Raw genomic sequence first — 15,359 nt, forward strand, 5'->3', positions numbered from 1 at the left:
CGGCTCAGGTCATGATCCTGGAGTGCCTGGATCGAGTCCCGCATCAGGCTCCCTGCTCGGCAGGGAGTCTGTTTCTCCCTCTGACCCTCCCCCCTCTCTTTCTCTCTCTCTCAAATAAATAAATAAAATCTTAAAAAAAAAGAAAAAGTGAGTGAGGATTTCATCTGAACTGGAAGCATCTCAAAATGGCTCCCACTATGGCTCAGGGCTGTGCAGGAGGACAGCCGCAGAGCCCGGATTCCGGAGGCTGACGCTGGATACTTGCGTCCCTCCAGGAGGCCGGCCGGCAAGCCTAGCCTGCAGAGGCATGCCCCACCCCTGCTCATGCAGTGCCCAGCTCTGCCTTGGTTTGGATGCGTGTCTGCTCCAAAGACAGCCCCAAGGTCCTCTGGCTAGGGTGGAAAGAGGGCAGGGGGGTGGGGGTGGCAAGGCAGGAGCAGAGAGGGAGCTGGGGCCCCTCCTGGTGTCTTTACAGTCCACATCCTAATACCTAGAAATCATGCCTTCCAATCCTCTCCCAGAAGAGTCAGGGGCCCCAGGAAGGGACAGGTGGCCTGAGGTTGCACAGCTAATCATGGCCCAAGAGGGAGACCCACTTTTTGGTGTCCATCCGGTGCTCTTTCTGCCCTCCTGCCCCCAGGCTGGAATCCCCCACAACCAGGCATCGGAGTGGCCCTTGGAAGAGCTCTAGCTGGGCCAGCCCACACTTTCCACTTCTCTTTGTGCTCAGCCCGGATCTGAAGCTGCTTTCTTCTAAGTCACTGAGACACTTCTCCGATGTGAAAAAGCAACCCAAACAATGGCAGACATTTGACCTAGCCTTTGCAGGTGACCTCCCTGAAGGAGGAATGAATCAGGCCCTGCAGCCAGGCCCCAGACACCCAGAGACACAGACAGCCCTGCTCCCGCGCCTGGCCCCCACCGGGCAGGGGAAGGCAGGTAACGTACCTTGCTCCGTACTGCACTCTTCTCTCTCTAGATGGCCTCTAACAGCACCCCTTGAATGTGGGGTCTCCTCTCCTGGCTCCCAGTTTTTAAAGAAGGGCCTTACCTCTGGAGACTCCCCAGCTGGGCGTCGCCCACTGCAGGGCGGTTCTCAGGAATCCGGCGGCTGGCACGCCCATCTGCCGTCACTGCACCCCCACCCCCACCCCCCAGGACAGGACTGGGCAGGTGGGTCGGTCTCAGAGGCCTCACAGAAAGCTCATCGGTCCCGGCTGCCTATGGGTGCCCGTGGGGGCAGGCAGGGGCGGGATGGTGGTGAAGGGAGCCACTGCAAACAGAAAGCCCCAGGCGGCTGTCAGTGACTCCCAGGAGGCAGAGAAGGGCAATCATTGTGATAGGCACTGCATTTGGCACTTCCCCAAGGCCCACAGGAGTCAGCTTCGTCTTGTGTCCTGGGCGGCCCTGGACAGAAGACCAAGCAGAGAACACAAAGATCAGGGCTCGTGTGTAGGCTGTTATTGCCCAGACCTGTCACTGGGCTACAAGGTGAATAGACCCAAACATCCAGGACCCTGGAAACCACCAGACCCCTGCCAAGGGAAAACTTAAAAAGTGGAAAATCCCTGCTTGGGGGGGAATTTGCAGGAGCTTTAGGTTCATCAGGAAGGGGGTCAAAGCCCAACTCACCCAAGGAGAGCTTAAGAGGAATAAACAGGAATAACCTCTAAATGCCTCCCCTCCAGATCCCTCTGCAGGTTGGCAGGGAGCCCTAGGACAGGTAACTACCTGTGAGTCATGCCCCCAGCTTCCTAAGGGCTGGTCTCCCAGCCCCTCCCTCCCCGGGCAAGAATGCCAGCCTGGAGGGCCAGAAAACAGACCTGACCTGACGCATAACTAGACCAACTTCCTCGGCCCGCCCCCCACCCACCCACCCCGCCCCAGGCCTCAGGACCCAGCTTCCTGTGTGGGACTCTTGGTGCCCTCCTGCCTGAGGGCCCCTGGACACGGCAGTAACCAGGCCTAGACCGAGAGGCTGGTCTCAGAGGACACTCGGCCCCCAGCTTAGGGTCAGGGGGCTTTCAGAGAGAGGTGGAAGGTCAGCCAGTGCGTATGTTGGCCCTGCAGTTGCAGAAGAGCCTGCGTGGCATTGTTTTGGAACACAGCCCCTCGAAGTTTCTATTTAAAGGCGACTCTTACCTACCCAGTCCAGGCTGTCAGTGGCCCCCAAGCCGAAAGTTCTCTACAGTTTGAGGGTTAAGTCCAAGAAATTGGTTTGAGAAACCTTAAGGGGAAAATGTAGGATTTTGTGGATTAAACTGGGCATTTCTAACCCTTCGGTTCTCATTCAGTCCAATAAGTTGAGATGGGCAGGGGAAGTACTGTAATTAGCAAACGGGCATTAAGTTGTTTACACACATAACAGATACTCCACTCAATGTTAGTGTCTAGACCCCTGTAAGAATTCCAGTGAAATCTGGCTGAAGTCAGTACGAGCAGCTTCCCTTCATGGGCCAGCCGCTGCAACAAGACCCCAGAGAGACCCCTATCACGTCCTCCAGAGAAAGATCACTGCTGCCCACCCCCCAGCCCCATCCCGGGGTTTTGAGCCCACCTGCCTGGTCTGTTTCTCTCCACTTCAGCTCCCTGAACTCAAGGCTTCCAGGAAGTGTTCACCCTCCTGGAACTAACCCCTCCTTGGCCCACCACCAGGAAAGAGGATGTGACAAAGAACTCATTAATAGTTAACCAGCAGGAGCCCGTGTGACAAGCCCAGATCCTCAGACCAGGCAGGGCGGGCGTGTGGTGGGCCACACACTGAGTCGCTGGAGCCCTTCAAATCCCCCTCCTTCTCCTCTCTTAGGAGGCCAGGAGCCCAGGTAAATAAGCCTTCAGTGTCTCAGACTTCACAGGCTGGGGCAGGTCCCAGCAGGGGTTTGGCTTCACAGAGGAAAGTGGCAATTGCTCTGTTTGGGCCCCCCACACTCTCTGGGCCCAGTCCAGGCCATCCTTTCTGCAGACCCCAAGGGGAGCCCAGTCAGCCTCCCTCCTCAGGGACACTGAGCACTCCCCAGAGGGGGAGGTCAATCTAGACACACACACACACACCTGCCACCGCCACCGGGGTATGGCAGGGCCCCAGGCACTGGCTTTGAACTACAGAACCTAATTTGTTCAGAGATAAGGAGCCTAAAACAGAGCCACAGGCTGGGTTAGGACCTGGCCAGGGCTAAAGGGCAGGTGGGGGCGTCACTACGGTGCCCCAGGCTCCCTCGGCGTACTCTTCTCTCGTGCCCTGCTTCCCATCATCCCATTCTGGAGCCCTCAGCCTCAGCACCACCACCACCACCACCCAGACCTGGCTCATCAGAACGTGCGCTCAGGGAAGCGGCTAGTCAGGTTTTCCCTGACTATGGTTTCTCTTGCACCCACCTCGTGCTACGATGTTATTTCCCCTTCCAAAGGCAGCTTCCACCATCTTGGCCTGAGCCTCTCTTCCCCGGACTTCCGCAATAGCCTCCAACTGGTCTGCATTAGACCCCACACAACAGGTCACGCCACTCCCCCGTTCAGAACCCTGCACTAGCTCCCCGTTAGGGTCAGGGTCAAAGCCAAAGCCCTCAGAGAGAGTCTGTGAGGCCCTGCATGACCCAAACACCCCCATTACTTCTCTGTCTCAGCCCCTCCCTCCCTTCACCCCAGGTGCATCGCCTCCAAATCACCAGGCTGCTTCTGGCCCCAGGTGCTCTCTCGGCCTGGAACATGGTTCCCCTGGGCGTCTTCCAGGCTAACTGTCTTACCTCTTTCAAGTCTTTATTCAAATGCTACTTTCTCAATGACTCTGACCACCCTTTAAAATGACAACCAACTAGCCTGCCCCATCCCACTCCCAACTCCACCTACCCTATCTTATGGGTAGACTGGGTCTTTTTTGTTGTTGTTTGCAATACTTACCACCTTTAAACCAACTATATATCTATTTATCATGTTTATTTTCTGACTCATCCCACCAGAATGTAATGCCCAAGAAGGTAGAGATTTTTGTCCATTTTGTTCACTACTGTTTTCCCAGTGCTGAGAACAGTGCCTGGCACATAGTAGGTGCTCACTCTTCATGTAATGATATCATATGGCTATAGTTTCAGGAGTCCCCATGCACTGTGGGTATACTTGCATTCTCAGAGGGAACAGTCTGGGAGTCCAGTCACCAGAACGGACAGCTGAGAGTGGAAATTCCTGCAGCAGTCAGCGGCAGAGAGAGGGGTCTTTTGGAGGCACCTACCCTCAGATTACAGCAATGTCACCATGCATGGTAGGCAGCATGCTGTGTGCTTCTCAGTCATTCCTGGCAATGTCTGACAGGGTGTGGGGGTGGCCTAAGAAGCTCCTGTCTCCATTATCCATCTGTCAGGGAGATCAGCCAAGATCTGCTCAATGGGAGATCAAGGGATAAAGAACAAGGAAAGGAAGGAAGGAGAGAGGAACGGAGAGAAGAGTTTAAGGAGGATGAGAGAGCCAGGTCCAGCCTGCGCACGCTGAATCGCAGGTGTTAGAGGAAGGGGCACCAGGTGACTCAGGCCCAGGCACCACCTGCATACGGTGAGTCACGTCTGAGTCCTCGTCTGTGGGACAGGGTAGGCTCCAGGAACATCCCTGGGGATTCGCCACCTGACTCAAGCTGGCGTGGCCCTCCATACCTGCACAACAGCTCAACAGCCCAGACACCGGGCCCTCTTCCGTGCTCCTCTCCGAAAACCAGAGGGGAAAAGTGAGTCTGTTGTGTTACTGAGCACAGACGGGAACCCAGCCTCGGACGAACAGGAGACTGGCCTGCCTGTCCTGGGGTGACTCCATTCCGTGCCCTTCTCTCTCCCCCCTGACCCGTTCTAAACCCTTTATATGTATTAACTCAATCAATACTCACTACATCTCTGGGGGTATAGACATTTAATTATCCTTACTTTGCAGTTGAAGAAAATGAGGCACATTTTTGGTAACTTGGATCCAGTTAGGGGTCATTTGAACCCAAACCAGTTTGCTCCAGCACTCATATGTTTAACCATCACTTAGATTCTAATGTTGCCTCAAGTCCCTTTCCTTCCTTTCGTTAATCTTTGACCAGAATCTACCAGACTCTGAACTTCATGGTCCCCAAACCTAATCAAGGCCCAATCCCTGTAAAGGCCTCTTTGGGCTCTTGTTCCAACTCCTGGAGGACTGATGTCAGCTGGGGACTCCTGGGGAGACAATGATGCTGTAGGAACACCCAGAACAGACACCATTATGTGCCTTCTTGTTTGTTTTTCCCAAATTGACAGCCTCTCTTGTGTGGGCAGAGATGGGGAAGGGGCTGGCCTCCAAATCCCCCACCTCAGAGGCTCAGGCACCTACCAGCAGGGCTTCCCCCACCATGCTGACAGGGAGCTGCTCTGACTGAGGACGTGAACACCTTATAAGGAATGGAAAGAGAAGGCAGCCGGACAAACATCACAGTGACATAGCAAGATGAAACAAAGCATCTATGACAAGATGACACAAACTTCCACCTCACCACAGGAAGGGGGAATCCCCTCCCGAGGTCAGGCTCCCCGGTCACCTCAGGAGCCTCAGCTCCTTCTGTTCTCCTTCCCACGGTACACCCCCAAATGCCCCACCCCCCCTCCTGAGGGGTGCCCCCCAGCGTAGCCTGCAGCTTGCTGGAGGAGAACACTGGCCCATGGTTGGCCCATTGTTGGCTGGCTTCCCAGAGAAGAGGGAAGAATATGCTGGCATTTCTAACTGCCCTCCCAGATTCCTGACCTTCCTCCAGCAGACAAGCCAGCTCATGATCATGCACCCTCCTCCACTCCCGACCACCTCTCTCTCCGCCCTCGGGGAATTTGATTCTCAAGACCTAAGTGCAACCTCTGAGACCTTTGGTCCCAGAGATGCCCTGTGAAACTGGGCCATGTGGCCATGGCCCAGCCTGAGAGGAGAGAGAGATATGCCTGAAGGTGGCACCATGCATCCACATGGCAGGCCAGAGGCATGGGGAAGACACGGAGGAATGGCTGCGAGGGACACGGGCATTTGCACCAGATTTGCTACCCGAGCTAGCAGAGGGCTGCCAAACAGGACCTTATAACTCTAAATATGATCCCTGAAAGGGCCAGTAGAACGACAAACTAAATACCTAAATGTTCAAATTGGCGTTTGTTGACGGAGTCTGGGGAAATGAGCACCTTGTGGTTTGAGGGGGAAGGGAGCATGGGTGTATCTGGCTTCATGTCTGGAATCAACCCCACCTCAAGGTTTTTAATCAGCACCTCTGTGCAGTGCTTGTGGCCACATAGGGTCCGTGTATGGACTTGAACGCCTTGAAAATCCTAGACCTAGCTCCAGCTCTGCTACTCAATAGAAGTATAAACTAGGGCAAGCCCCTCGCTGGGTCGCATCTTCATCATTTATAAATAAAGGTGTTGGATTTTACTGGTTCTTAATCCAGGCTGCCTCTCAGAATTACTTGCAGAACTTACAAAATCGTGTGACTTAAGCCAGGCCCCACTCAAAAATTTAACTGGCTTACAGAGCAGCTGGGACATTCAAGGTTTTTGAATCTCCTCTGAAGCCCCCTCCAGCTCCAGAATGTTCTGTTCTCTGAGATGGACAGCAGTTAAAGCCTGGACCTCAGAGTGAGAGTGGTGAAGGTGAAGGTCTTGGTTCTATACCCACCAGCTGCGTGCCTTTGGACAACCAAAGCTACTTGCCTCCAATGGAGATACTAGCCATCCACCTCATGGATCCTTGTAAGGATTTAAAGGAAACAACGCAAACTTCTGGCCCAGCTAGGCGTGTCCCCCATAAGGGGTGTCTGTATCTATGTGTATATCACATGCAGGTGTCAAGAACTATGATCAGCAGAACCTGCAGTTGTTCTTATCAAAACACAAATATCACTCCCATCCAGATATTCCATAGCTCACTTACCGGGCAAGCGAGCCATCCGTGGAGGCTCCACGTCCCAACCCGAGAATGCTTTGTGCATTCCACTCTATTCCTTAGGGGCTGCAAACTCCTCAGGAGCCATGACCTGGACCAGAAGGGATGAGGGGACACTCTGGGGGCCAACAAAGCTAAGCTCCCAAGAGCAGGGCGATGCTTCCAGCACTCCCTGGACAGGGAAGGACAGAGGGTAGGGGGTTGGGGGGTGTTTACAAACAGAGGATAGAGGGCAGAGGAACGGGCATAAGCAAAACACCCTTATTATTTTATGGCCATCAAGATTTAGTGAAACCAGAGTCCAGCACCTGATAAAGATAGGAGTCTGAGTGAATCTGGACAGAAGTCTTGTTCTTAACTTGCCCACCAAGTCTGAGGGCTCTAGATAAAAGGCACCTACTTTTCCTGGGGACTTGCTTACACCGATCAGTATCTGGTCCAGGGACGCCTGGGTGGTTCAGTTGGTTAAGCAACTGCCTTCGGCTCAGGTCATGATCCTGAGATCGAGTCCCGCATTGGGCTCCCTGCTGAGCAGGGAGTCTGCTTCTCTCTCTGACCCTCCCCTCTCTCATGTGCACGCTCTCTCTCATTCATTCTCTCTCTCTCAAATAAATAAAATCTTAAAAATATATATATATATATCTGGTCCATATCCTAGCAGACGAGGGTGATGAGTCTTTATCCAATATCATTCCTTCCCCTGAAAACATGAGTCAAAACTGACCTAAAATATTGGTAAGAGATTTAATATTCTTTTTTTTTTTAAAGATTTTATTTATTTATTCATGAGAGAGAGAGGCAGAGCGAGAAGCAGGCTCCCAAGGAGCAGGGAGCCTGATGCGGGACTCGATCCCAGGACCCTGAGATCATGACCTGAGCCGAAGGCAGACGCTTAACCATCTGAGCCACCCAGGTGCCCAGAGATTTAATACCAATAAGGAGGGACATGTTTATGGGATACTGTTAAGTGAGGGGGTGGGGGGAATTAGAAAATAAATGCACATAAAATCTACTTCACTGTAAAGAAAACTAATACTCAGAGACAAGACAGGGAGAAAATATCCAACACACTAACATTTCCTGTCTCTTTCTATTCCTCTGCATGCCATCGTCTTCCATAAGGAGCATATTTTACTAGAATAATCAGTAAACATAAACTTAAAAGTGCTGGGGTAAGGATGATAATTTTTGTTCCTCTACAAGTTATTAATCCATCCTCTCTTTGCTCCCTCCTGTGCCCTGAACCCCTTCCACTATACCCACAGACTGCCCGGGAGTTCACTTAAAGTTGTCTAAATCATTGTTGATTTTGTAAGATAGTTTCCCCTTCTTTTTTTTTTTTTTAAGATTTTATTTTATTTATTTGACAGAGAGAGAGAGACACAGTGAGAGGGAACACAAGCAGGGGGAGTGGGAGAGGGAGAAGCAGGCTCCCCGCGGAGCAGGGAGCCCGATGTGGGGCTCGATCCCAGGACCCGGGGATCATGACCTGAGCCGAAGGCAGTCGCTTAACCAACGGAGCCACCCAGGCGCCCTGATAGTTCCCCTTCTTAAGAAATATTGCTGGGCGCCTGGGTGGCTCAGTCGTTGGGCGTCTGCCTTCGGCTCAGGTCATGATCCCAGGGTCCTGGGATCGAGCCCCACATCGGGCTCCCTGCTCGGCGGGAAGCCTGCTTCTCCCTCTCCCATTCCCCCTGCTTGTGTTCCTGCTCTCGCTATGTCTCTCTCTGTCAAATAAATAAATAAAATCTTTAAAAAAAAAAAAAAAAGAAAAGAAATATTGCTTCCGGGGCACCTGGGTCGCTCAGTTGGTTAAGCGACTGCCTGCGGCTCAGGTCATGATCCCAGGGTCTTGGAATCGAGCCCCACATCGGGCTCCCTGCTTGGCAAGGGGCCTTCTTCTCCCTCTCCTTCTGCCTGTTCCACTGCTAGTGCTCTCCTGCTCTCTCGCTCTGTCAAATAAATAAATAAAATCTTCTAAAAAAGAAAGAAATATTGTTTCTTGGGGCTATTAGATTTCTTCTGTCAAGAAAGCCTTTAGCATAGTTCCTCAGTAAATGTATGTACTAATAACTGTGTAAGGAAGGACAGACCAAAAGAGAGGGAGGGCAGAAAAAGTACTAAGTAACTATCAGTACCTTATGTTCCTGCTTGTAGGTCTTAGGGCAAATCAAAAGAAAGAGTCAGTTCTCATCTATCTATATTTTGAGGGGAAGGAGGAAGCTAGGATAACCAAAATTCCCACCCTCACCCAAATTTGCCTCTCGCATGCAGTTCCCCCAGAATAACACACCTAATTCTGAACTTCCCCTTTGCTCACTCAGAAATCTGCATACCCAGCAGCTGCCGGTAGCCAACTATAAATACACATTTGTGTTCCTAAGTATGATGTTGCATCTCTATCTGATGTGGGTGCACTGTCCTCAACAATCCTTGTAGCTAGCACTACGAGATAAATTACAGGGATCCCAGTTCAATGTGAATCTCAGATAAACAAGGGATACCTTGTTAGTATAAGGAGACCCCAAAGATTGCATGACGCAACTTGTATACTAAAATGGGATCCACTATTTATCTGAAATTCTAATTTTACTGGGCTTCTCATATTTTTATTTGCTAAATCTGACAACCTTACTTGTAGTAGGTTGTTCACCCATCCCCATGGATTCCAGGCTTTTCCTAACCTGCTCCCCTTCCTCTAGAAATTGCCCCACCTGTCAACAATTTTCCTAAAATATGATGCTTAGAATTGAACAGTGGGGGGACACCTGGGTGGCTCAGTCGTGACCTGCCTTTGGCTCAGGTCATGATCCCAGGGTCCTGGGATGGAGTCCCGGGCTCCTTGCTCAGCAGGGAGCCTGCTTCTCCCTCTGCCTGCTCTGCCTGCCACTCCCCCTGCTTGTGCTCTCTGACAAATAAATAAATAAAATCTTAAAAAAAAAAAAAGTGAACAGAGGGGAGTCCTGGTGTCCAATGTCTGACATCATGGTGGCATGTTCTGGGCATGGGTCCCTTGATCAAAGACCACTCCAGGTGAAAGACCAAGAGCCAAACAACAGTACAGAGATGGGCCTACCTGCATCACCTGGGGACTCTGTGTATGCTTCCCTGGACATGAGAGGTTGTATTTACCCTTTTGGTTAAGTATTACTCCAGAAAGAAATACCTGTGTATTTTCCTAAAAGAACAGAAGGGAACAAAATATTTTTCTGCTCTTGGTATGCATGAGGAACCATTCTGAACACCACATCTACAGCATCTAACAGCCCTATAAGATGGTCTTTGAAGGAGATATTATTTCCCTTTTTTATAGCCTCAACATTATCAGGAAGCTTGACAAGCTTATAAGGTGTTAGGGACTGAATATATCCCCCCCAGGTTCATATGTTGAAATCCTAACCCCAGTGTGATGGTATTGGGGGATACCAATGTTTCTTTCTTTTTTTTTTTTTTTAAAGATTTTATTTATTTATTTGAGAGAGAGAGAATGAGAGACAGAGAGCATGAGAGGGAGGAGGGTCAGAGGGAGAGGCAGACTCCCTGCCGAGCAGGGAGCCCGATGCGGGACTCGATCCAGGGACTCCAGGATCATGACCTGAACTGAAGGCAGTTGCTTAACCAACTGAGCCACCCAGGCGCCCCAATACCAATGTTTCTTAAGAAGCAATATTTCTTGGGGCGCCTGGGTGGCTCAGTTGGTTGAGCGACTGCCTTCGGCTCGGGTCATGATCCTGGAGTCCCGGGATCGAGTCCCGCATCAGGCTCCCTGCTCGGCAGGGAGTCTGCTTCTCCCTCTGACCCTCCTCCCTCTCATGCTCTCTGTCTCTCATTCTCTCTCTCTCAAATAAATAAATAAAATCTTTAAAAAAAAAAAAAAAAGAAGCAATATTTCTTAAGAAAGGGAAGGTAATTAGGTTTAGATGAGGTCATGCGGGTGAAATCCTCATAATGGGATTAGTGCCCTTAAAAGAAGAGGAAGGCACCAGGGCTCTGCCTTCAGAGAGAACAAGGAGCCACCTGTCTGAAGCCAGGAAGCCAGCTCTCACCAGCACATTGATCTTGGCCTTCTAGCCCCCTAGAACCATGAGAAATAAATGTCTGTTGCTTAAGCCACCCAATCCATGGTATTTTTTATTGGGGTAACCCAAGGGGAGGAAGACACAGAACTAGTGTTTTAGTCAGGTTATGCTGTGGTAATAAACCAACCACAAAATCTCAGCAGCTTTAACACAACAAACATTCATTTGTTGCTCGCACAAAGTAAAATGGGAGACAATGGTAAGGGGAAAAATCCTCTGTTGTGCAGTCACTCAGTGACTTCTGCCATCTTGTAGCCACACCAAGGAAGGACACGTGGCCCTCATGGTCATGACAGCAAGGATAGAGGAGCATGGAGAAGCTCTCTCATATTCCATGCTTCAGCTATAAAGTGACACAGTCATTCGACTTACAACCTATTGGCCAGAACTGTTCAGAGAGCACCTAAGTGGTCTTCCTATGTGCCCAGAAGAGGATAATGCAGTAGAACCTCGTGAACACATAGCACTGTCTACCACAATGAGTATATGGTAAAACCAGAATCCACCAGAAGATCTTTAAGCTTTCAAAAATCCATACTCTTTCCATTTCAATATCTGGTCCTCCCAAGATTAAGGGAATCTGTTCTTCACAAAAAGGAAAAGTCACATGGGACATTTTGTAGACTAGAACACCTCAAGGAAACGGATAGGAAAAATGGCCTTGGTGAATATTTCAGATTTGCAAAACCTAAAGCATCACAAGCTTGCCCCCTTGGAAAATCTTAGAAACATAGAACATGAGATCTCTGCAACTTGTACCTAGAGGATAAATATCTATGAGACAGGCATGTTGCTCCAGTTTCTAAGAGAAAACCACCGGGTGTGGGGGTGAATCTTCAAGAAGGTTCTGGTATGTTGTAGGGTGACCAACCATTGTAGTTTTCCAGGATTCTCCTTGTTTTAGCTCTAGAAGTTCCACGTCTCAGAACATCGTTTCATCCCAGACAAATGCTTGCTCAGTTGGTTGTACATCGATACTTTTTCTCCCAGACAAGGTCTGAATGTGTCACCTCAGGCGGCTCAGTAAACTGCATGAAGATGTGCAGGATCTGAGAGAGTCAAGTTGGCTCTGAGTCCTAGAGAAACCGGAAGGGAAATAGCACATGAGAATAAGATTCTCCCACAGGAGAGAATTCAGGAAGCTCCTCTATGAATATTGGCCCTCTTATCAAAGTAGTCCTCTTCAAGGACTTGGGGAGAGAAAATAGCATGCCAGTACAACTTTGGTTCTGGAGACTCTACTCGGGCTGCTGAAGCCTGAAGTACAAGAGGCTTTTCCCAGCCAGGTCAAACCAAGGACCTATATTAAGCTTATAGATAACATTAACACCTCTATCTGTTTCAAGTCAAATACTATTAAAACAGGCTGTCCTCCATCTCGAATTTGTGCTCTTCTTAAGAGGTGTATACACATACACACAAATATACACACACAGATGCACATGCATGCCTTTGCACTTCTTCCAAGGTACATTTCATCCTGTTAGCATTGGCCTAGTGCTTCATTTGTTGAGTTGGATTTGGTATGCACTTTGACCTGTACGCTTTCCATCATCTCCAGATTAAAATCCCAAGTCCACAGCCAGGCGAGGCTCTCAGGGTCCTGCTTCAAAAGCTGCACATTTGACCTTATCACACACAGCCCCCCTTCACACAGTGCTCTGATCCAACTATTCCATTCCCTTGACCACACTTAGGCTCAATTCATCCAGCTCTGTCCGTCTACACTGATGCCTCCACCTCTTGTGTACTTGGATAAATTCTAAATCCAAGACTCAGATCAGGTTCCTGGATCACTGATGACTTCTCTGCTATTCTCTATAAATTCTTCCCAAATTCCAGCAGCAGACCTTATACAATTCAAGTACCAGTCAGTTCTGTTCTGTTTATAAATCCCTTCTATGTCAAATTTACATATTTATGGTTATTCAACTTTTAGTTATTTTCTGATTTGTCCCCAAACCGAGATTGTAAATTCCTGGAGAACAGGAACTACCCTTAGCCACTCTTTTTATCCCCTGATGAGTGTACAGCCCAGTGTCTGCACATAGTCCGTGCTCAATAAACAAATACGGATTTAGCAGCGGTTTCCCGCCCCCGACGTCGCCGGGCGAGGCCGCGCCGGCCCGGTGCCCGCCGGCCCCGCCGCGCGCGCCCCGCCATGGGCTCTGGCACGTCGGGCCCCGGGCCGCGGGAGCCGCCGCAGGCGGGCGGGCCGGCGGGCCCCGAGGGAGCGGACGCGGCGCCGGGCGCGGCGGGGCTGAGCTTCACGACCACCGACCTGAGCCTGGTGGAGATGACGGAGGTGGAGTATACGCAGCTGCAGCACATCCTCTACTCGCACATGGAGGCGGCGGCGGCGGCGGCGGCGGCGGGGGGCGCGGCGCCCGTGTACCCCGTGCTGTGCCCGCCCGCGCTAGCCGACGGCGGCTTCGCGGGCGCAGCGCCCTGCCTGGGCCACGTCGACTTCCAGGGGCTGCGCATGATGCTGCTGAGCGAGGCGGGCGCCCCTGCCATCGCCCCCGCCGAGAGGACGCCGGGCGCCCACGGCCCCTGTCCCCGCGCGCCGCGGCCCAAGGCGCCCGACGGCGGCGGCAAGGAGAACGCGGAGGGCGCGCCCGAGGCGCGGGCCAAGTGGGCCGTGCGCGTCCGCCTGGAGGACCGCTTCAACAGCGTCCCCGCCGGGCCGCCGCCCGCCCCGCGCGGCCCCGAGACCCCAGAGCCCGGCGTGGCGCTCAACAATTTGGTAGCTCTTATCCGACGTCCTTCCGAATTCATGAACGTCCCTCTACATCAGCAACAAAACAAATGCACGACATTGGTGAAAAATAAAACCGCAGCGCCGCCAGCGCTTTACAGTTTACATGCCCTCTGTTCACGGCCGATGCTTGCTGGGCTGCGGGGGGTTCGAGCCTCTCACAGACGCAGGGGTCCGGTAACCCCTGTTCTATACTCGAAGCTGCCAAGCATCAGGACACTGGATTGCCTAGAGCATTCTCTTTCTGTTACCAGCAGGAAATTGAATCCACTAAACAGACTTGGGGCAGTAGAAACAAAGCTTTGCCTGAGCAAGTTTGGCCAAATTAAAGTAGAAGAAGCGCTATGTAAGCAAGCCATACATAAGAGGAATCGGAGTAGACTACGTCAGCTGGACACAAATGTAGAACGAAGAGCCCTTGGAGAGATTCAGAACGTGGGCGAAGGCTCGACGTCCCCACAGGGCGCTTGGCCGCCCGCGGAGTCCTCGCCGGCAAACCTCGGGGAGCAGACCCAGAGCGGGCCCCGGGGAGGAAGGTCGCAGCGTAGGGAGAGGCACAACCGCATGGAAAGAGAGAGAAGGTGCAGAATCCGCATTTGCTGCGATGAGTTGAATCTTTTAGTCCCGTTCTGCAATGCGGAGACGGAGAAGGCGACCACCCTGCAGTGGACCACTGCGTTCCTGAAGTACATTCAGGGAAGACATGGAGATTCTCTTAAAAAGGAATTTGAGAGTGTGTTTTGCGGTAAAACTGGCAGAAGGCTCAAGTTGACTAGACCGGACTCCTTGGTGGCGCGTCCCGCTCATGAGAGCCTACAGAGCAGACCAGCCATGGATGTCAAGTGACCAGAAGGGACCGCTAGTTCCCGGCAGTGGCGGCTGCTGCCCGGGGCCCCGAGCGTCTGTGCAGCCCCGGAGCCCCGGCGGTCTGGCTCTGGGGGACGTGAGTGCAGTTGAGGGGCCTCTGTGGGGACGTTACAGCACGTTTTGTAAAGATGTTTGTCTAGAACAAAATACTTAGCCGTTCGTGTCCTCTTAGGCCATTTGGGGATGAAGACATGTTGACAATTAGCAAGAAACTTTTCAATTATCTGCCTGATTCCATCATGTTTTCTTAACATGATAACTTCAAAAATTAACATCCTTCGTAATTTCCTTAGTCTTCCAAGGTACACCGCTTTTTACTTATTTTATTTACATTTTAAATATGCCCGCTTAGCAATTGGAACAAGTTAAATTGTTCTTAATTAGAAGTAGCTTGGAAATTTTACTCCTTTGTTTCTCCCTCCCCCTGTGCTGACTTCAGTCACATGGCACCGCATTGTGAAATGCGGTCCCTGTCCAACCCTCTTGCTGGACATTTTCCAGAGACTCCCTTTGAAGTCACTTTTGTCCATAAATGAGATATTGTCACAGTGGATTCCTTCAATGCCCTCATTTTCATATTGAGAGTCATTACTTTCTGTGTAATAAACTGTGGTGTTTGGAACTGAAAAAAAAATATTGATTTATTAATATGGATCCATGGGGCAAGGGAAAACCTAACAAAAAGTGTTGAAAAATATGATGCCATGAATATTACTGCATAACTCTCTGTCAAG

At 51.1% G+C, this 15,359-nt stretch overlaps 2 protein-coding genes across 9 annotated transcripts in view; one reads left to right on the top strand and one right to left on the bottom strand.

Annotated features, from left to right (window-relative positions):
* LAMB3 (laminin subunit beta 3) overlaps window positions 1–13,247 on the bottom strand; it is a 51,448-nt gene extending 38,201 nt beyond the window's left edge. Inside the window, exons 1-6 of one of the 8 annotated variants that reach the window (XM_035010455.1) lie at window positions 11,760–13,247; window positions 6,910–7,093; window positions 4,226–4,347; window positions 3,376–3,471; window positions 2,143–2,227; window positions 949–1,407 (exon numbers count right to left, since the gene is read on the bottom strand). The gene's annotated coding sequence lies outside the window, so the exon portion shown is untranslated. The other 7 variants (XM_035010454.1, XM_035010451.1, XM_035010453.1 and 4 more) reach the window with 7 other exon arrangements.
* On the top strand, window positions 13,162–15,259 carry LOC118014101 (transcription factor-like 5 protein). Its single transcript, XM_035010137.1, is given in 3 exon segments — window positions 13,162–13,840; window positions 13,843–14,078; window positions 14,080–15,259. Coding segments are annotated over 3 exon segments (1,440 nt in total). The 3' UTR covers window positions 14,605–15,259.
* The last annotated feature ends 100 nt before the right edge of the window (window positions 15,260–15,359 follow it).

The sequence above is a fragment of the Mirounga leonina genome, unplaced genomic scaffold (assembly GCF_011800145.1).
Source record: "Mirounga leonina isolate KUSES-001 unplaced genomic scaffold, KU_Mleo_1.0 Mir_154, whole genome shotgun sequence".
In the NCBI taxonomy this organism is placed as follows: domain Eukaryota; kingdom Metazoa; phylum Chordata; class Mammalia; order Carnivora; family Phocidae; genus Mirounga; species Mirounga leonina.